This window comes from Hyalella azteca, unplaced genomic scaffold, assembly GCF_000764305.2.
Source record: "Hyalella azteca isolate HAZT.00-mixed unplaced genomic scaffold, Hazt_2.0.2 contig9706, whole genome shotgun sequence".
NCBI classification, from domain to species: Eukaryota; Metazoa; Arthropoda; class Malacostraca; order Amphipoda; family Hyalellidae; genus Hyalella; species Hyalella azteca.
The window spans coordinates 191,995-212,746 of record NW_025939768.1 but is presented as its reverse complement, the minus strand read 5'-3'; the positions used below and the strand labels follow the sequence as shown (position 1 = coordinate 212,746).

Below are 20,752 nucleotides of genomic sequence, written 5' to 3'. Positions count from 1 at the left end.
ATAGTAAAAAATTCTTTGCTTATAGTAAAAAAATTCTAGCCTTCCAGCATTCTTAGCTTCAAAACGGACTGACTAAACAATCAAAGTTTTAATTGTAACAGGTTTGACTTTGCATTATCACTTCGTTTTCATCGACTCTGTTGAATTTGGATTTCGGGCGTGATGACCCTGAAAAGGATTTTCATGAGTCAGGCCTTTGAATAGGATATCTGCCACGCGTTACACATTCGTTTTTGTTAGTTGGAGAAGACGTGAACAAGGTCAGGTATTATTACAGACGCATATTTGAGGATGATGGCGTAGGCCTAATCATAATTCTGGAATCGATACCTCGATTGCGTCATTTATTTATCAATGTATTCCACTGATCCCACATGTACCAAGAAGAATGACCTCACAAATACATGAACCGTTGCTGATACATGCCTGAAAGTTATATTGGTATTGTGCCTCGTCATTTTATTCCCATTTCATCAAAATTTCCATGGATTGATTTCCTCTGCGTTTTTAGCGTAAACAATTATTCTGACAACAAAAGTGCTTCTGAATTGCCTCGTATGCGTAATTGAATTAAGTTTACGTGCTCGAAACTGTCCGAGATGTTTAAACTGCTCACCGTGTTAAATGTATAAAACACCCATTTGTGTATTTCATCTTAAGAACCCTGATGATCAATTTGCGTTTGTTGTCAAAATTAAAACATTCGATCGTATATGATTTTCTGCTATTAGTTTCGTTGGTGATGAGTTCAAACGGCGATGTTACAGGCTTTTATTGCTTAATGCACTGTAGTGTTAAGTTTCGTATTAGGCTAAATAGTGGTATCTCTCACGTCTCTATCTCTCAAGTCCCATATAATTATTTGTTTCATACTACATTTTAATTATTTTTTACAGTTATTACTTTTTATTATTGTCTGCTTCTTTAATTAAGCTCCATAGGCTCCATCCTCGTACAACAGGCGCAGGCGAGTTCGCTGAAGTGTCGATTCGGTCCTCGTACATTTTCGGATCCTAATTTTTTTTAATGAATTCGTAATAGTATCACCTAAATATTATCATTATATACAAAATTTCAACTTAAAAATGTGCCTTTTTGAGACTAAAGCATTCTAATTGTTATTTTGTGAATAAAATACGATGGATTATTCAGCCCCGACTGTTCATGATAAATTGTTTTCACATCATGATTGTTGTTTAAATGATTGTATGCTTGAATCATTTACTATTGGTCATTGAATAACAAGAATTTTATTATAAGAAATTGATTAAGATCAGTATATTAAAATAATCTCTTAGCCAGCATTTTTCTTAAACTTAACCGGGTATACGAGTTATCAAATAAGTTTTCACGAAACCCCCGTCAAGTTTGTCTGCTTGGAACCATACGCCAGGCACCGAACGTTGTTTTCTTTTACGAAGTGTCCCAAGGTATGGCGATTTATATCTTGTAAATCTATTGTATTCTATGAAGTGCTTTATCAATTTATTTATTGCTCGATGATTATGAAAAAGCTTTAAGCTGTTGAATATAATTTAGTTTGGTGTATTTTTAATTTTGAGCTACTATCTTCTGTGTCCTGTGAATCACTAAAAATCGTTAGCCTAGTTGCGATGTGTAATATTGACTCGTATTTTTTCCTTTCAATATTTTGTTTCAACCTACCGCTTGCGAGAGCGTCTAGTGTGTTTGTTGTACCTCAGCCTTAACGAGTTAAAAATTTCTTCATAATCGGTTAATTTAAATTGAAATGCTCGTTTTTTTTTAAATCTCCGTGTTCAGTGTGTTGTGGCTACATGGAATGGTTGCCACTTGCCATAATAGCTACCGTGATGAAATGATTGAAACCCTCATGGCAAATGGCAATTAATTAGCATGTGTGAAGTGAAGGGCCTACCATATCTAAGTAGGCCTAGCTAGCTAGGTACCTGGAAGTCTGGAACCGAAAGGCTGGACTAGTCTACTAGATCTATGTTTATGCTATACCTTCTCTACTATATAATAGCGAATATAATCGTGTGTCCTTGGTATTCATTTTATTATGAACACTTGAAATTTGTCGGAATATACCGCTTTTACCCTAATGCCCAAACTTTGGATTTGGGAAATTTGCGTCTAAACAGTAAGATATGCCTAGTGTAAATATTTCGTATAAAACAAATTCTTCCCATTTTTATAGGATATGATGAAAATGGCACTTGGCAGTAGATTAAAAAAGTCTCATGGTGTAGTCTCAAAACAGGTAATAAAAAATATTAATTCACTCTTGTCACCTTTGTTAATATTTCTAAACTTATGAAGCAAGTATGTGATAATGGAGCTTCTTTCTAAATCATAATGCAAATTGTAAATTCCTTAGAACTACAAAAAAGCAGAAAATAAATTGGATTACATGAAAAAATATTGCTCTTTTCAAAGTGAAACTAAGTAGGTATATGAAACTAATGAAAGTAATAACTGCCTTCTAAATGAGTGGAATTTCACTGATGCCATTTGGGGAAGCTTTAAACATGGATCCCAACATTGCACCTGAAAGTTGGTGTTGGAACCATGGTGGCCAGTGGCCATGCATGGAATAGGTACATCTACTTGGCAAGGTGCAACAGAATTTTTTGATTTGTGGTTTTATGGATTTGACTGCTGTGATTCCATTTCTTTGAGCCTTTATTCCATTTTTTTGAGCCGTTAATTCCATATCTCGGCCATGAAAAGCCATTTATGAGGCGTGAATTTATTTACAAATTCAATGCATGTGTTACCCCAAATCTCAAATTTTACACTAAAATAGTCAAACGGCAACAATAACATTTGTCTTTACTGTAAGCTTAACACGTGTTGATGCAGTTTGAAGTGACTGCAACTATGCACAATCAAGAAATGTTTAGGTTGACTCGTTTACATTACAATGATTACATTCTGCAGGAATGGCGGGAATGGTAAAGTAATGCGGATTACCAAAGTGGAAAATGACATGTTTGCAAAATGCAAACTGTGATTTTTTTTTAATCTAACCAAAATTTATGACATTCGAGCCACGAGATTTCATACCTACTGAAATCATATAATATTAGAGCTGCAATATTTCAGAAAAAATAAGACTTTTCCAGCCCTGATAGTGGCATTCTCAATGCTTTTCAAATGAGCATGTACCTATGCAATTAAGGAGCACTGTGGCAGAAATAGTGGTGTGCAACCTACAAAAGGAGCGGAGCGTCCTGGACTAGTGCATTACAGTGCCCAACCACCCAAATCACTGGCATATCCTTCACTATTAGCACTCTTGCAGCCTTGCTGGGCCCTCAAATTACATCACCACCCAGTGTGGAATTCTATATACTTGATATATTTGCAAGTTTACATAAAAAATGGATCAAAAAGCGTACCACATTGTACCTTGCACCACAGTAACAATTGATACACTGAGGCTGACTGAGCTAAACAGAAACTGCCGTGGATCCTGTATCGCGCATTGGCCTTGGTTCAGAATACAATACGGAGTTGGCAATTATATTCACTAGTGTTTTTTTTTTTTGTAGTTGACAAATTTTTGCAACAAAGTTGTTCTAATATATTTTGTTATCTATACTTTCACAAAAAATTTTCACAATTTTGTTAATACCAACAAAGTTTTCCATATCACAAAATCTATGATTTTCAAGCTACAGCATTGAGAGATATACCATTTGAGTTGTAAAGAAAAGATCAAGTGAATGGTCATAGATTTTTTGTGTAATTTTGTTATATGTAGTTTGGATTATATTTTGCCCACCACTAAAATGAGATCTAAACAAAAAATCCCCCACCAACAAAAATAAGAATTTTGAAAAAAAAATCTATGACGAATTGCTAGATATGGTCTTTACACATTGAATGATATGTATCTCAACGTTGTAGCTTGAAAATCCTAGGAGATAGATTTCAACAGTACCCACTTTATTGTCATTTTCATTTTTTTTAATTTACATGAACAAAAAAATCTTAAATTTCTGTTTTACACATGTGTACCAAGTTTCAAAGTGATATGTCTATAAATAAAAATTTTTTGACCAAGATGCTCCTCTTAATTGTTTTTTTACCACGTTTTTCTTGACTTCATTTCGTGTGTGTCTGTCACCAAAAATTCAAACCTTAATTTAGAGCACTTCTAAACATCCTAGTAAGTTGAAATTTGGCATGCATGCTTATGCTGCCTAACAATTCAAGATTTGATCCTCAGAAATAACAATTTAGAAATTTTTTTTTTGAAAAACAGAAAATTGTAAAATATAAAAAAAAACACTTAAACTTCATGGTTTGGAATTGCGTTTTTTCTCAAACGTCCACACTTGCCAACCCTGGAAATTGATTTGAATTTCTAAAATTGCTAACTAAAAAGTAGAAAATAAATATATATAAAAAATATTTTAAAAATGTTTTCTGTTTTTTACAAAACTAAAAATAGTGAAATAAAACAAATAAAAAAACTTTCAAAAACCATGTTTTCTTAACCGGACAAAATAGAAAAACATTTACTCCTACATAACATTTTACATGACTTAAATGTTATGTAGGAGTAAATGTTTTTCTTTTTTGTCTGTTGAGAAAACCTGGTTTTTGAATTTTTTTTTTATTTTTTTTTATTTTAAGATTAAAAGGAGGAAATTCATCTAGCAAGTATCTCATAGCTCCAAAAATGGCAAGCAAGTTCTAGTTACAGCTTATAGAGTAGGCATGAAGATTTCTAGCCTAAGCTAAGGTGCAAATCCTCATAGAAATTGTCAACATTTTAAGACTGAACCTGATCATGGCAATTTTATGATAAAACATAAAGGCCAACTTACACGAAACACGCTGGAATTTTACGAGATGCATGTTACTTTAGTTCCACTAGAGGCATTATGCACTCCACCTGCATTGTTTTTGGTTACTTAGCTGCCTTGATGACACCTTCCAGTTGAATAACATGTCTAATGTTCAGCTAGCTCGAGTTGAAATAAGGGAACTGACTTCATATTTGAAGCTCTCATCACTCTTGCAGCCTTGCTGGGCCCTCAAATTACATCACCACCCAGTGTGGAATTCTATATACTTGATATATTTGCAAGTTTACATAAAAAATGGACCAAGAAGTGTACCACATTGTACCTTGCACCACAGTAACAATTGATACACTGAGGCTGACTGAGCTAAAACAGAAACTGCCATGGATCCTGTATCGCGCATTGGCCTTGGTTCAGAATACAATACGGAGTTGGCGATTATATTCACTAGTGGTTTTTTTTTGTAGTTGAAAAATTTTTGCAACTAAGTTGTTCTAATATATTTTGTTATGTATACTTTCACAAAAAATTCTCATGATTTTGCTAATACCATATCACATATCATCTATCACCATATCAAAGTTTTCCATATCACAAAATCTATGATTTTCAAGCTACAGCATTGAGAGATATACCATTTGAGTTGTAAAGAAAAGATCTAGTGAATGGTCATAATTTTTTTTGTAATTTTGTTATAGTTTGGATTATATTTTGCCCACCCACAAAAATGAGATCAAAACAAAAAATCCCCCACCAACAAAAATAAGAATTTTGAAAAAAAATCTACAACGAATTGCTAGATATGGTCTTTAAGCATCGAATGATGTGTATCTCAATGTTGTAGCTTGAAAATCCTAGGAGATAGATTTCAACAGTACCCACTTTTTTGTCATTTTCATTTTTTTAATTTACATGAACAGAAAAATCTTAGATTTCTGTTTTACACATGTGTACCAAATTTCAAAATGATCTGTCTATAAATAAAAGTTTTTTTTTTTTTTGACCAAGATGCTCCCCTTAATTGTGTGTTTTTTTACAATTAAAAGGAGGAAATTTGTCTAGCAAGTATCTCGTAGCTCCAAAAATGACAAGCCAGTTCTAGTTACAGCTTATAAAGTAGGCATGAATATTTCTAGCCTGAGCTAAGGTGCAAGTCCTCAATAGAATTGTCATCATTTTAAGACTGGGTCTGATCATGGCAATTTTATGACAAAACATAAAGGCCAACTGACACAAAACATGCTGGAATTTTACGAGATGTATGTTACTTTAGTTCCACCAGAGGCATTATGCACTCCACCTTCATAGCAGCTAATGACTGGGGCAGGGGTTAGTTGTTTTTGGTTACTCGGCTGCCTTGATGACACCTTCCAGTTGAATAACATGTGTCTCACCAAAGATTGCCATGATTGTGTCTCACCAAAGATTGTCATGATTGTCTCTTACCAAAGATTGTCATGATTGCCTCTCACCAAAGATTGCCATGATTGTCTCTCACCAAAGATTGCCATGTTATTGTCTCACCAAAGATACAAAAATAAAACAGCGAAGAGAAAACGTGTCAAGACAACATGATGATTATGCAAAATGATCTTACTAAAACTTTGCGCAAGCACAATTTTAGCACATGTCACTGAAAGTTCTATCCAACGCTTATGGCTACATCGATCTGTCTGATTTTTGGTGGAGAGATGGAGAATAACATAGGGAACAAATCCTGACCATAAAATTTTCTAACTCTATTACTTTCCAAGTTACAGCCATTCAAAGTTGGGTATCGTTTTTTTTTTTTTGGGACACCCTGTATATCAAAAGCTGAGGGTTTTTCATTCAAACTTTGAAGTGACACAATGTATTATGAGGCTACTACCTTATATGATACAACAATTTAGCCTTACAGTTGTTGCCTGCAAAAACTGCTGAGATTTGTCTTTTGTAACCCTTTTGGTTGTTTTTCTTATAGTCTACTTCCATAGGCATGGATTGCATATGCATATAATTCATGCAACCACTGTAGTGTTAAAATCTCCTTTGAATTTATTTCATGCAGCTTCATTTCTGGCATAGTTCATTTTGTTAACCAAGTTTTAAAAATGGGTAAGTAGATATTACTAAGGGAAGATTTTCTCTTATTAATATTATTTTCATCTCACAGGCAAGATGGTGACCAAAATTAGACGCAGAGCACTCAAGAAAATGAGGAAGGGGCTCCGCCTATCCAAAAAGGAGCTCCCTAAGAAACTGGTAAGATTTTCATAATATTCATAACAGTTGCCATTGCAGTTCGCTAGCAATGCTTGGATTATAGGGTGGTTGCCCTCATTTTCCTAAGGGTCATCCTTATTTAGGGATAAAATGGCACTGTTGCAAATTTTAATATATAATTCTTCATGGCTTTTGCTCAGTGTATTATGGTTGCAAATAAGACTTCTTTGCTCAAATGACATGTGTTTGAATATGATGAGTTAATTTTCATTAAATTGCAGATTAAAGGTTTGCCCAAAGAAGAAATTGAGAAGAAAGGTGCTGCTGCAACTTACGCCAAGCTTAATGGTGCCCCTCCTGCAATCAAACGAGACTTGAACCGTGCTAAGAAGAGGATTCAGGTCTTTAAGAGGAAGGGTGGCACTGTCCAGTTCGTGAAGCAGATTCGCGCCATCCGCAATCGCCTCAATGACAGGTCCCGCAAGATCAGGATGAGGGCTAAGACTCATCGTATTATGGTACGTCATTACCTGGCACATCATGTCACTTAAACCATGCTGGGTCGAAAAGGTTAAACTCAGGTATAACTCTTTTAATATTTACTGACAACTCACTGGGAAAGTGTGTTCAAGTCCATTTTGCAATAATTATTGACATTTAATGTTTTAATCTGTCATTTCTGAAAAAAGTTTCTAGATTTCTTTGTTTGCTTCATGGTAGTTCATTAATATTTGTAGGCTTTCACGTTTCTAACGAGTTGCTGTCCATATATGTTCTTGTTCATATGTTAGTTCCGATGTTTTGTTAGTGTTAGTTACTATGCATTTATTGTGCATTTTTCACTGGAGCTTGCATTAGAGCGGTTTATTGCCTTGCGCTAACCATGCGGTTTGTTTGACAGGCGGTTCGAGCTAAGACCTTGGCCCTAGCTCAGAAGAACGCAAAGGAGGGTGAGACCGTCACTATGAAGGAAGCCATGAAGGTTAAGCGACCTCACAGGTACCGCGTTGTGAAGATGAGACACGTGTACGAGACCCAGCTCAATATGAGAAGAATGGCAAGCAAGAATTATTTCAAGTGAGTACGCGTGCCTTTCTTCACAGCAGTGACCTTGTAACATATATACACCTATAATTTTTGTCATACACACACGATAGACTGAGTAAATAATGATTGATGAAATCTAATTGCTGTTCTTAAATTGTTAAGTTTGATTTTTAAGTAATTGGGGCGAGTTTCCTGTAGAGTTATATACGTTTAAGTTCTACCTAAAATGACAGTTTCATTTTTTTTATGCGATGCAATGGTTGACAGCATTAGCGTCACTAGGCCTGTATAAGGGGAGGGGGTCTCAGCCTCAGTAAAATTTTCTTAAGCCCCCAAAATAATTTCATGTTCACTTGAAGAACTATTATATAATGTAGCCAGCATGTATGCTTAAATATAGAATCATACAACCTGTCATTATCTATTAATATAAATGTGATCATGTCTCCAAACCTGGTAACGTCCTCAACTGACAGCGTATATTGAATTGAAAATAAAATTTGGTACATATGTGATCAGACCAAAGGTGATGCGCACTCGTGGCAACCTGAAGCTGCGCAACAGCCTCAAGCCGGGCACCGTGTGCATCCTTCTCGCCGGCCGCTACAAGTGCAAGCGCGTCGTGTTCCTCAAACAGCTCAAGAAGACTGGACTTTGCCTCGTTACAGGTACGTCTTTTAAGTAGATATTTGTTTTGAAATTGTTGGGATTTACAAAGTAAATTAAATTTCAGAACAAAAATAGTTGGAAGCTTCCCCGCGAGAAATTACTTTTGTTTTTATAAGCCCACTGTCACACATTTCCATTTCATTTTTTTTCTCGTCTAATTAAACTTAATTGGCATTTGAAAGAAGTGGTTACTGTGCTGCTACTCCTAGCACTTATGCTGCTACCCATATAGTGTTATAATAGTGAAGTGTGCGAGAATTGCTTGAATTACAGCTCACTCTTGATGCTCATCTCCACTCCCCGCTGTATGTTGGCAGTGAAAGGCTACAAGTTGCAGTAAAGTGTACGAGACTTCCGTAACATTACAGTTCACCTCATGTTAACTCACTTTCATCAAACAGGTCCGTACGCTGTGAACGGAGTGCCTATGCGTCGCATATGCCACAAGTACCTTATTGCCACCAGCGTCCGTTTAGACATGAAAGACGTTAAGATGCCCAAGCATATTACTGACTCATACTTCACGGCACAGAAAGGAGCAAGGAAAGCCAAGAAGACTGTTGAAGAAGATTGTGATTTTTTACGTATTGTCTAGTAGACGACATGTAATTTATGCTTTGCTCCTATTGTTGCAGTCAAAGAAGGGCCCCACCCCTCAGCGCGTAGCTGACCAGAAGTCCATCGACCGTCAGCTGCTGGCCGCCATCAAGGCGCGTAAGGACAAGAAGGTACTCACCAAGTACCTCAAGTCTGAATTCGGCCTCAGAGGAAAGCGTTTCATCCACAACATGAAATTCTAAGTAAATCTCTTGGCGGATATGTGAAGTTATTATCCTTGATTATTTGAAGTACCTATTTATAAATGCTAACTAGGTTCTTTTTCTCTGTCAAATGAATAGCCTAATCTTTTAAATTATTTGGAGTCGTTGTGGGGGAATTGTTTAGTATTTCTAGTACATATCCCAAAATATAACAATAACTTCGACGACTTACGTGTGTACCTGAAGCGTAACTTCGTTTCCCATCCAACCTGCCTACAGCATAAGCTGCATTATCCCTATTCACTTAATTCTCACGCATGTGTCGAAAGCCATACCAGACGCTTTTTATTATTGTAAAGAAAACACAATTGCGAAATGAATGAGTTTCCTCCTATCTGGTTGCTCGTATTACTTGCGGTCTCTTACTAATAAGTGCTCGGTAAAAGATTCCGAACTTTTATTTATTGACAACATATGTATGTTATTTTCGACGATTGAAACCTGTTTCAAGCATGGACATTTGAGACAAAAGATTGATACTAGTGTCTGCATAGCTACCCTATCCATGTTCGAAGCCAATTTTCTGCACCAAACGATAATTTGAAATATACCTATTATCAGCTAATGCCATGTGGACAGCTAAAGTTGAAATGGACGCATATTATTGTTCAAATACTAGATTTCATTCTTTCAAAGAGCAAACCTTGAGAAATAGTAGCAAATTATGAACCTTTCATGTGTCGACGTATGCGTGGCGACCACTCATGCACTTTTTCATACAAGATTACTTTAATACGGAACCAGGAGTCCCGTTATGAATTAATCTGGCAACATCGTTGACGACATGAGCGCCCATCGTCGAATGGCAGTACACATCACCCTGTAGATACGGTACACTTTCAGCAGAGGCACACCTCAGCCAGCTTGCAGATTCCTACTCCCTTTCGCTCCCTACACGCCTTTGACCATTATTCATCGCAGACGGTATTGACCTTATGATGAGTTTAGGACGTCGTAGTCCACGGGCACGCTGATGCGCCGCATTCGTCGTCCTCCGTCTCAGAGTCGTCGGATGCAACGTTGGACGTGTTCCGTCTATCTGCCCTTCTTTGGGCCACCTGTGACCTGATGCAAGATGCTGTTGCTTGTCACTTGCTGAGGGTGGTTTCCCATTACTGGACAGTCGTGGATCTTTCTCAACCACTTGTCCAGTCGTCTCTTAAATGTTGCAAGGGTGAACCCCTCCTCTCAGCGCTTTTGGCAAGACATTAAAGAGCCTCGGTCCTACCACGGACAGTGATCCCTCAGGAAGAGTCTGTACTCTGGCCGCGGCTCGGTTATTAAATGGGGGGAATCCTGCACAGTCTCCCCCTTCTTTCGGTGTAATATTATTTTGGAGGTCTCACTCTCAAAGTTGGGAGCCAGTTCGTTTATCATCTTCCAAGTGTACAGTATGATATACCTTTCTCTTCTTCTCTCCAGTGAGTATAGTTCCAGGTGTTTCCGCCTTCCCCAGTGGTTCAGGTTCAGCTCCCTCATGCCGCTGATCCTGTAAGTGAAGGTCCGCTGCACTGCCTCCAGTTTTCGCACCGCACCCGCCTTGAGTGGCGACCAAAGTTGGCAGCAATACTCAAGATTGGGGAGCACTCCCTCTGAAGAGCGTAATCATTGGTGCTGCTTCTCTCGTTCGAAATGTCCGCCATATCCACCCCAACCGTTGCCGGCTGCGCGCGACCATTTCCTCGATATGGGCATCGAACGTGGCTTCAGTACTCATCAACACTCAGATCTCGAACTAGTTGATCCTCAATTTCTGTGCCATCTGATGCCAAGTAGCGATGTGGCATCCCGATCTCTGTGCAGACTCAGTATCTCATTACCTCAAACTTGGTGCCGTTGAGCTGCATATTGTTCACTAGGGCCCCAATCGTAGATTGACGATAGATAATCCTGTAATCTCTCGCAGTCTAGGTCATCCGTGATCATCAGCACCAGTATTACACCATTCAAGTTCTGTACGTTCGCTATGAGAAGTCGAGTTTCGCTCCGTTATCGCTGATCCCTATGGTATATAAATATAGATCATACAGAAGTCCTGGGCCTTTTCCACTATTTCATCTCGTGTTAACAAGAAATTAAATACTAATAACTTTTTACCGCAGTTCCTAATATTCAATTTCGCACTTCCAACTAAATTTCACAATGCCATCGACTACTTCAATTGCATCGACGTTAATTAGAAAAATGTATATTCACCTTAGTGCTGACCCTTCCTGGTCACAACCATCCCGTACCTCGTTCAAACGGTTTTCCCCTCTAGCGAATCGATAACCGCTTAGTCGTACAGAGGTATAGTTGATTGCCATCAAAATATCACAATTAATTAAAAACCATTTTGAATGACAGATCGAATGGCCTTATAAGGAAATAGTAACATGGCACGATCTTCACTGAACAGTGTAAAGAAGTTTGTCGCGATCAACTCTTGTAAAGTTTACTCAAGGCCATATCGTGGATTTACGCATATTTCCGTTAATGCTATCAAAAGCTAGGATGAATAATCCGCTTCAGATAAACTTTTATTTATTCAAAACTACGTGTCGCCCAGCACTGCACGAATCTGCAACAAAAAAAAATTATAATATTTAATTATAAAAAGAATTAAATTTAATAAATTTTATAATAATAAATTTTATTAAATTCACTCATTTTATTATACCGGGTCCGTACTGTTATTTAAAAAAATAGAATTCCATGACAGGTTTAGCATGACTGAAAGCCTAACTTTGCATATTCAATCATCTTCTACAGTTGATAATTAGCAAACGGGTAATTGCCTAGAGCAGGTAGACACGGGGAACAAAAATGACCAATCTGAAAATCAAGCTCACACTGGTATTATTATGAATTCTATAGTATTAAAGCATCACAAATATCCAGTAATGCATACAGGATTGTACATGATGTCAATACAGTTCAGAGCACTCTTCAGCACTACTACCCTAGCATTCAACTGGCAGTTATTCAGTTCACCAGTGTCTAGCTCCTGTTGCATTGTTTTCAAAGATCGCTTCATGGCGTTGAAAGTTGCGATAATTTTCACTCCCCCTTTCTCTCCATTGATTCTGCATATTCCTTGATGCCCTCCTCCGTGCGCCTTTTAGCTAGAAAACTCACCAACTCTTATGGTCAAAATTGACGTAAGACCGCGGCTGCCGCGCTTTCTTGGGCCGCACACGTTTCAATTTCGCCATCTGCGAATAACAGCTTTATTACACAGGGCTATGGAAGAGAGTCGTTAACTATCATAACGTGAAAACAATTATCAGCAGAACCCACTGAAATTTGTGGTCAACATCGTTATCAGGATTTCAAACCTCATCATAGAAAAATACACTTATTCTTTTATGTTAAATGAATCTCTATCAGTCTCACCATCAACAATTCAGGCGTCGCGTGACGACCGGAACTCTGAGGCCTGGCGAAAAAAAAAACCGCCATGAATATTTAATCGTCGAGGGCCTTGCACATTACTTTCTAATTCTGCATCAGCAAGACCAATCGAGCACAGAATCAACACTGAAGTTCAGATAGGGGCGAAATAATTGTCATCACTAAAAGGTCATTTCAATTACTCACTCTATAAACTAACATTAGATTTTCACAACTTACTAGGGCAGTAGCAGCAAGAAAAGTGCACCTTACTTCCATTCCGTGCACTATCTGTAGAAAGATAATGAGAACGAGTGAATCAAAAACAGAACCACAAATTCATTAGGCGACGTCAGATCAACATCGCTCAATTTACGCGACCTATTAATGCAGAGCAGTTCCATTAGGAACCAGAGAAAATTGGATTAATAATAGAAGAGTATGATCAAATTAAATATACAAGTGGATGCGTAGCTTTGATACACATCTTGTACATGTTCTGGCAAAGTTAGGTTCTGCAGCGCCGACTACTCGCTGTTCAGTTAACATTCAAAAATGATAAGAACCAGGTGTCAGTCATGACAGCTAGATAACATAGCAGAGAAAGGCGAGTAATCCGTTCTAAAGATATATTATCTATCAGACGCAGAATTTTACAGATAAAGTGAGTACTTTTAATGCTGTATATGGTATCAAGTTAAGTTTCGCCAAGTCATTTAGATCGTGGAATATTTAGCCCGGTTACAAATGGAACCGGGCTACAATTTTTCACATATAATGAAATATAAATATATGAACATATTTTTTACTTCTTACCATCACAAGTGATAAAATTCTCACAGAACAAAAAAAAAAGTTCAGAGAAAATAATTCTCGGCATCAATAAAAATGAATAACTAAGCTTCCCCACCTCTCAACAGCTCGTCTAGTGATCAATTAAGGCTATGGTTTGCGGTTGCTCAAGTGTCGCAATTCACTGCTAAAGACAACATAGTCGTCATTTATAAAGGCAGCGATGGCACTTATTCTCCGATGCACTTTAGCATGAACAGCCTAATTGCTGCTCACGACTCTAGGCATAAGATATCCGTAAATTGCAGAAAATGTACACCTATACGTCAATCAGGAATCTAGTTGTACTAGATTAACTAAAAACATCGATTTTTTATTACTTACCCCCAAAAACGTCAGACAGGCATTCACTAGTCGGGTTCACTCCAAAAGTCTGTTGGAAATTAAAACAAATTTAAAACAAAATATTTGATACCTAAAAACTAGGCACAACTCTTGTTTTCAGCAAGACCAATCGAGCACAGGCTCCACATTGTTCTTCAGATAGGGGCGAAATAATAGTCATCATGAAAAATGTTAACTTTGGCAGAGAAAAATGTTTAAAAGAATTCGAATGTTCATACCATTGAGTTCTCATCACCGAATAAAAGGCTTGCAAATTATGAAAATATTTTAATTACGAACATAAGTCATCAGCTATGCTATTAAAGCTCACCTTGCTGAATATTTGCAGGTATGTTGTGCTGACGTATCCAATGTATGTCATGCAAGGTCTCCCAGAGACCATGACAAGGAGCTTGAGGAAGCCTACAAAAAGACAACAGAATAGTAACAAGGAAAGAAATTTGATATTAGCACTTGTCTCTGTGATCTCAGCAAGACCAATCGAGCACCGGCTCTACACAGGTGTTCAGATAGGGGCGAAATAATAGTCATCATTATGGGAGATATATTAACAGAAAATTTTATGTCATATGTATTATGTTTTTCCACCTTAGGCATTAGGCAGAAGAAGTTTTTAGTGTGGATAAACTATAAGAAAACCCAAGATGGAATCAATGGATTTCATATACCAGATACAAATGGAATTTTGTATTGAAAAATCTGCAACTCCCTTTACTTAATACTAACTTGCCTAACATTCTGTCCACTAATAAAGCAATTATTTCAGTGACTAACAGTTATACACACAATTATTAGAATCCCATGTTGAAATCATAGGCAGGAAGATGCCCTGTGTTCTGACATCTATCTTATAGCTACAACATTATGAAAATATGGCCTTATCAGAGCAGAAAATTCCATTGAACCAAGCAAGCATCGTTCACACCAACTAAGTCCTGAAAATGGCCCAGCCACCCAAGTGAGAGCTAGCCAACTAGCTAATCAAAATTGAAACTTGAGGAACAGTTGTCCAAATGCCCAAGTGAATAATTAGAAGTTAAGCAACTCAGCAAGCCTAAAAAATTTTATCAAGTTTCGATGAATAGATACAATTTCAAATGTCTTGATTCTATACATCATATCAACTTATTAACCAGTTTATATATAATTCCACCCTGCCCTATTACATAATCCATAAGAAATTTTTTAGCACAAGTTATTTGTAGATAATTGTAGTATAAGTTAGGACTGTATTGTCAGCTTAGTCCATTAAGCCTATTCTGTGCAGTGTGCAGTGTGCACACATCCATTGCAAAAGCAAAACTATTGACAAATTGCCTATCATTACATAGAATCCTACATGACTACACGAGTCTGCATCTACTCTTAAAATTTCTTACCATAATCTTTGTCCTGACTGAAGCTCCCTTCAGTTCCAATCCATGAACAACATCACTGCATCAGCCCTACGAGTATGATAAATTCACAATGTTAGCAATAGGAAGGGTTAACTCCACATGATTTCTCAACTCAATTGATCAGAGTATGGGTTGTCTTCACAGCATCAGACGAAAGATAGTGTACAACATCATGAGGAATGAGGATACCTACCTACCTACTCCTAAGAATTTAATTGTACCTTGCTACCTAAACTTTAAATCTTAACACACTTAAATGTAAACAATGAACAAATATACTAAATTAATGCAGCACAAGAGCCTCACGCTCACCTTGGAAAAAATATATTGCTTTGCTGTTAAATGCGTTATAGCTACAATCAATACCTAATTAAAACGCATAGCCTAGTAATTGATAAAAATAGCTACATTACAATATACTAATTACAAAGCAAAGTAGGTACTTACACCGTCACTCACTGCGGTGACACGAGCTAATTTTAATTATCTAAAGCTTGAGCAAGGCAGTGAGAATTTCACTGTCTCACGGTGACTAAGAGAGACGGAGACAGCCATTGCTTGTACTGTAGGCTACCACTGTTCCTGTAAATTGAATTACAATTCAGTATACTGACTATACATAAAGATGACAGAAAAATCCTTACTGATAGCCAAAAACAAAACATAGAAATCAGATTAAAACTTGCATCACCATGATCAGGCGAAAGATAGTGTTTGTTGTTCATCATATTCATAACAATCAATCTGCTAAGCGAGTGCTAACACGCAGACGAAATCTGCCAAGTCTACGCCGGTATAATTCACGTGCTGAGCCGGCAAGAGAAAAGATTCCAGTGGGAGTCAATTCAAAAATACAGTTATACTATTAACACGTTTTGCTATTAAGCTCTTGAAATATTCGACACGATTCACAAGATATGCTGTACTGATGATGATTAGGCTAATTCACAGAAAAAAACAAGCTTACCTTGGAAGAATGGCAATTTTCAAGCAGTAGGCCAACGTGCCACAGCCGAATAGAATGAGCGGACGATTAAATTTTGCGTTAGCCAGTTTTGCCAGAAGGTGATTCTAAGTTGTTCTGTCAAACTTGAACTAATATTTATTTATATGATGAAGTAATTTTTATAAGTGCATGAGTAAAAACGTATAATAAAATAAAAAAGTTTTTTAATGTGTGATAACTTGGAATTTTGAAATCAGAATACTTCCATAAAAAATGCAACATATACTGTTTCATCTTTCAAAGCGCGATTGCAATAAAATTCCAAATTAATTACCAGAGCAAGGGGTTTTCTGAATTTTAACACAGTGATCATTTACTGAAAAATTTCTTACAACTATATCAATGCGATATATAAGCGAGCGGGGCTTTGAGTTTGACTGAATATACCCCGGACGTGTCGGACAATTTTACGGCCGGACTCGCGGCCCCAATATGGTTCTTGGCTTGGTGATGGCAGTCTCGGTGAGCTGCAGATATCTAGAAAAACATCAATATTAAACAAAAATTCTAATGTTCATCTTATTTTCGAGAAGATTTGTGTTCAATAGTTTTTTTTTACATGTGCACTCTGAAACCGGACATGTCTGATTTGGTTCTGAACTCGTTTCGCCACGATTACAATTTGGTTAGGCTAAAAATTTTATTCATCAATTCAAGTTTGAGTTTATCTTTTTCTCATTTTCTGATTGCAAAATGAATTTTAAGTTTTAACAGATGACTTGTTTCTATGGATAGGATTTAGACTACTAAAATTCTCAAAATTTAGCAGAAAATTATGTAGCAGATTGTCTCAAAAAGTCAGTTTTTTACAATTTATGTAAAAATTATGTTTAGTTATTCCTACACCAAGCTCCATGGATCAATTGTATGACTGAACTAAATGACAGGAAAAAGACATTATAATGGCGATGGCTACTCAACCGGTTTGGCAACAGCCGTTCGGCAATAAATATAACATGACTAATTTATAATAATCTATATTTGAGTACGTCTTCGAAGGAAATTACTTAAGCAATCATAGACCCTTGGCGGAACTGACTTGAGGGACGTGTCTGAAGTGGATGTTAGCTTGGCAGATTCTGTGGTCCGGATTGCGACGCACATTTAGTGAACGAATTCATGGGGAATAGTAGATGTTAGGATGCTAAAACAAAAACTTCTTTATAATAATTTTATATCATTAATTTTGTTCTCCCCGCCTCTTTCTTTTCTCATGCTGTCACTTCTTCCATATTAAGGCCAAATATAGCGCAACGCAATCAATGCATCAAAGAGGGCCTTTTTTTGTTGTGAGTTTAGTATAGTAGTAGTATAGTATCTTCGGCATTAAAGAATAGGCCTGGATAGGCCTGTCGCTGAGTTTGAGAGAAGAGAGAGGAAGAGGGATGCTCGCAAGGCTCAGAGTGCAGCGCTACAGGAGCGCAGCCAATGACCACCAATTTTGAACACTTAACAAGAATCAGCGAATTATATGATTATAGGCTTGAAGGTATTATGAAAATTCACTAATTAGTGTAGTATAGCAATTGCAGCATTTATTTAGCCATTAGACCTGTAGCTGATTCTTAAAATCGCATAGCATTCACATGTTGTTGCTGGTCTTAAACACGCAACTCACTGCTCCAATTTTGCTTTGCTTGGTGGAGGAAGATAAAGTGGTGGTTGATGACTCGTCATCATGCTGGACAAATGTCGTGAGAGGCATACACAGAGGGAGCGAACTGGGTCCTCTCTTCGTGGGTTACTACGTGAACGATATGACAGGTCCAGTGAAGTTACTGTTCACTGACGATCATGCAACACTGTGCAATGATAACCGAAAATGTTATTCGAATCTTCAGCCGTGTGAGAAAGTATATCACCTACTTGAACACAAGCTTAGTGACTAGTGAGACAAATTTTTAACTGCATGTTCGTCTTAATTATGGAACTCTGAGAGGGCCCATTTATACAAGAAAGATTTGCTTTGGTATTTGGTAATATCGTTCTAGAGTTAATAAAACAAGGGCTACGAGGCGAATTCATTGATGTTTTCAAGTTAACTCATTGACTCTACAAAGTCAATGAGTGAACTTCTTCTGTCTAAGAGGACTTCGGTTTGACGATATTCTGAAGTTGAATAATGTGTTTTTTACTCTGACTGTGGGCGACTGTTACTGTTCCGATATATCGGCCATCTTGGTTTGTTCAGCCTTTGATTTATTCGGCCATCTTGGCTTGATTGGCTATCTTCGTTTGAATCTGAACGTGGCCCGGATGTCTTTCTGCATGGACGCCTTATCAGACTGGATGCACTCTAACCGGCTCCAGCTCAATGCATCAAAAATTAACTTTATTTCGTTAGCGACTGCTCGGCGCCAGCATCAGATTTCGGTCAACCCTGTTCGCGTGGGCGAGTTCGTCATGCCTGCGTCTTTGGTTTGCAACCTCGGCATTCTGCTTGACTCAGAGCATTCTATGAACAATCAAATTGCCAGTCACCATCGCTTGTTTTGGCGCTCTGTGACGAATACTTAGCGTCAGCCACTGTCTTTCGAAGCCAGTCTTCGAGGCAGCCCTCGTTTTGGCCGGATTTGGCAATGCGACGCGCTGTGGACTTCCGACCACGGCACTCAATAAACTGCAATCCGCAATGAACGCTGCTGCGCGACTCGTGTGCAATAAGCAAAAATTAGGCCACATGCCGCCGATATTGCGAGATCTTCACTGGCTGGGCATGCAGCAGAGCACGCAGTTCGAGGTCGCTGTTCTTACGTTACGATGCCTTCACGGTCTGACGCCTCCTTATCTCACGGAATCTCTACAGCGCGTCAGATCTGCCTTCTAGAAGACGACCGGGCTCGTCATCAATAGCGGACCTCGTCGTTCCATCTACACGTCTATCTACCGCTAGTAACAGAGCGTTCCTGGTCGCTGCCGCTAGAATCTGGAACATCTGCCGGCTTCTGTAACATCGGCTTCTTCGTTGCAGGTGTTTTCGTCGATGCTCTTAAAAACGAACTATTACGTAGAACCTATGAATCAAGAGCTTAGTAATTTTGATCAGTTCTCATAATATCTCGTCTATTTACTTTTCACTTGCTATTATTAAACTTATGTGTAACGTGTCCTCGAAGTTCGTTTGAACAAGTCGCCATGATAACTGCTTCGTAGAATAATAACAATAATGATAATTTTCGGGGCCTTCACTGCACACGTGAGCATGCTCGCTTAAAACTAGTGGATGCCAAATATTTAAACAACTGAACAAGGTATATGAGCGAGAAATGACTGATATACCGGTCCGATGAGAATAGATATTAAAATAAATAGACATTTCAAAAGTGTTTAAGTCGCGCATCTAATGAACATCAATGCTGAATAAAATTTTTCTTTGTTTTAATTCAGTGTCAACATTTTTTACTACTCTGCATTGATTATAAATAAATTGCTGGATAAATATTTACAATTCCAGAGCACTATTTTGTTTACGACTAGAATTAAGGGCTAATTAGTGAAGGAATCCACATAGAAACCAGCCACTTCGTCTGTCTCGAGGCCCGAAACACGGGCCTTACCATTCCCAAAGTACTAGTAGAAAAAATTCGTTAAAAAAATTATTATGTATCTCATTGAATAGATAATATTGATGTGAACCAATATGTTCACAAAATGTTTAGTATAAAATCAGTCTTAGATATGTTAAGAATCGTCTGAATGATAGTAAAGGGATTAAGTTGAATTTGTTACAACTTTAGTTTCACTTGTCATACTCATAAAGGTGTGGGATTGTAGCAGAAATTGTTTGGTTGCGGTTATATCGAGATCATTTAATCAGTGAAACAATTCTAATTCTAACAGATTTCCATTAGCCATCTAAAATGTAAGAGGTTATTTGCGCCAGCCAAACATTGGCATAGTTGGATGAAGAAATGAAGAGCAGTGCAGTAGAATGAATGAAGATGAATGCTTAAATGAAGAGCAGTGCAGTAGAGGTGTAGCTCTGTGGGTTAGAACCTCATTTGGGGCCCAGCAAGTTAAGTTATCTGCAGAGCATCAATCAGCTAGAGAATCAGTGTGGTGTGAACTTACTCTAAAAGGCAAAGATAGCCTTCTCATAGGGGTCATTTACAGATCACCTAACAGCACCTCTGATAACAATAAAGTACTAAACAGCCTTTTACCGAGCATGTCATTCAGCAGGTCGCATACGTTGATCGTTGGTGACTTTAACCATCCAGAAATAGACTGGGCAGATGA

At 37.6% G+C, this 20,752-nt stretch overlaps 1 protein-coding gene and 2 long non-coding RNA genes across 4 annotated transcripts; 1 reads left to right on the top strand and 2 right to left on the bottom strand.

The window, feature by feature from the left end:
* Positions 1–1,349: 1,349 nt before the first annotated feature.
* LOC108677972 (60S ribosomal protein L6-like) lies at positions 1,350–9,537 on the top strand. The gene is made up of 7 exons (XM_047882117.1): positions 1,350–1,430; positions 6,955–7,043; positions 7,286–7,522; positions 7,906–8,081; positions 8,571–8,719; positions 9,122–9,309; positions 9,356–9,537. The coding sequence occupies exons 2-7, from the start codon at positions 6,960–6,962 to the stop codon at positions 9,518–9,520; spliced, it is 999 nt and encodes a 332-aa protein (XP_047738073.1). The 5' UTR covers positions 1,350–1,430; positions 6,955–6,959; the 3' UTR covers positions 9,521–9,537.
* A 2,510-nt stretch (positions 9,538–12,047) lies between these two features.
* On the bottom strand, positions 12,048–12,953 carry LOC108677968. Its single transcript, XR_001931295.1, has 3 exons — positions 12,917–12,953; positions 12,659–12,735; positions 12,048–12,101 (listed from the first exon to the last, which is right to left on the bottom strand). It is a non-coding gene; the product is annotated as an uncharacterized LOC108677968 (long non-coding RNA).
* Positions 12,954–12,966: 13 nt separating this feature from the next.
* Positions 12,967–16,552, bottom strand: LOC108677967. 2 transcript variants are annotated; one of them, XR_001931294.2, is made up of 6 exons: positions 16,475–16,552; positions 15,955–16,089; positions 15,490–15,555; positions 14,421–14,512; positions 14,090–14,138; positions 12,967–13,204 (listed from the first exon to the last, which is right to left on the bottom strand). It is a non-coding gene; the product is annotated as an uncharacterized LOC108677967 (long non-coding RNA). The 2 variants fall into 2 exon arrangements; XR_001931293.2 differs by having other exon boundaries at positions 15,490–16,089.
* Positions 16,553–20,752: the final 4,200 nt, after the last annotated feature.

Coding starts and splice junctions, on each gene's coding strand:
- LOC108677972 (XM_047882117.1), top strand. CDS start 6,960: ATGGTGACCAAAATTAGACGCAGAGCACTCAAGAAAATGAGGAAGGGG. Junction 8,082..8,570: donor GCAAGCAAGAATTATTTCAA/GTGAGTACGCGT, acceptor ATATGTGATCAG/ACCAAAGGTGATGCGCACTC. Junction 8,720..9,121: donor TGGACTTTGCCTCGTTACAG/GTACGTCTTTTA, acceptor TTCATCAAACAG/GTCCGTACGCTGTGAACGGA.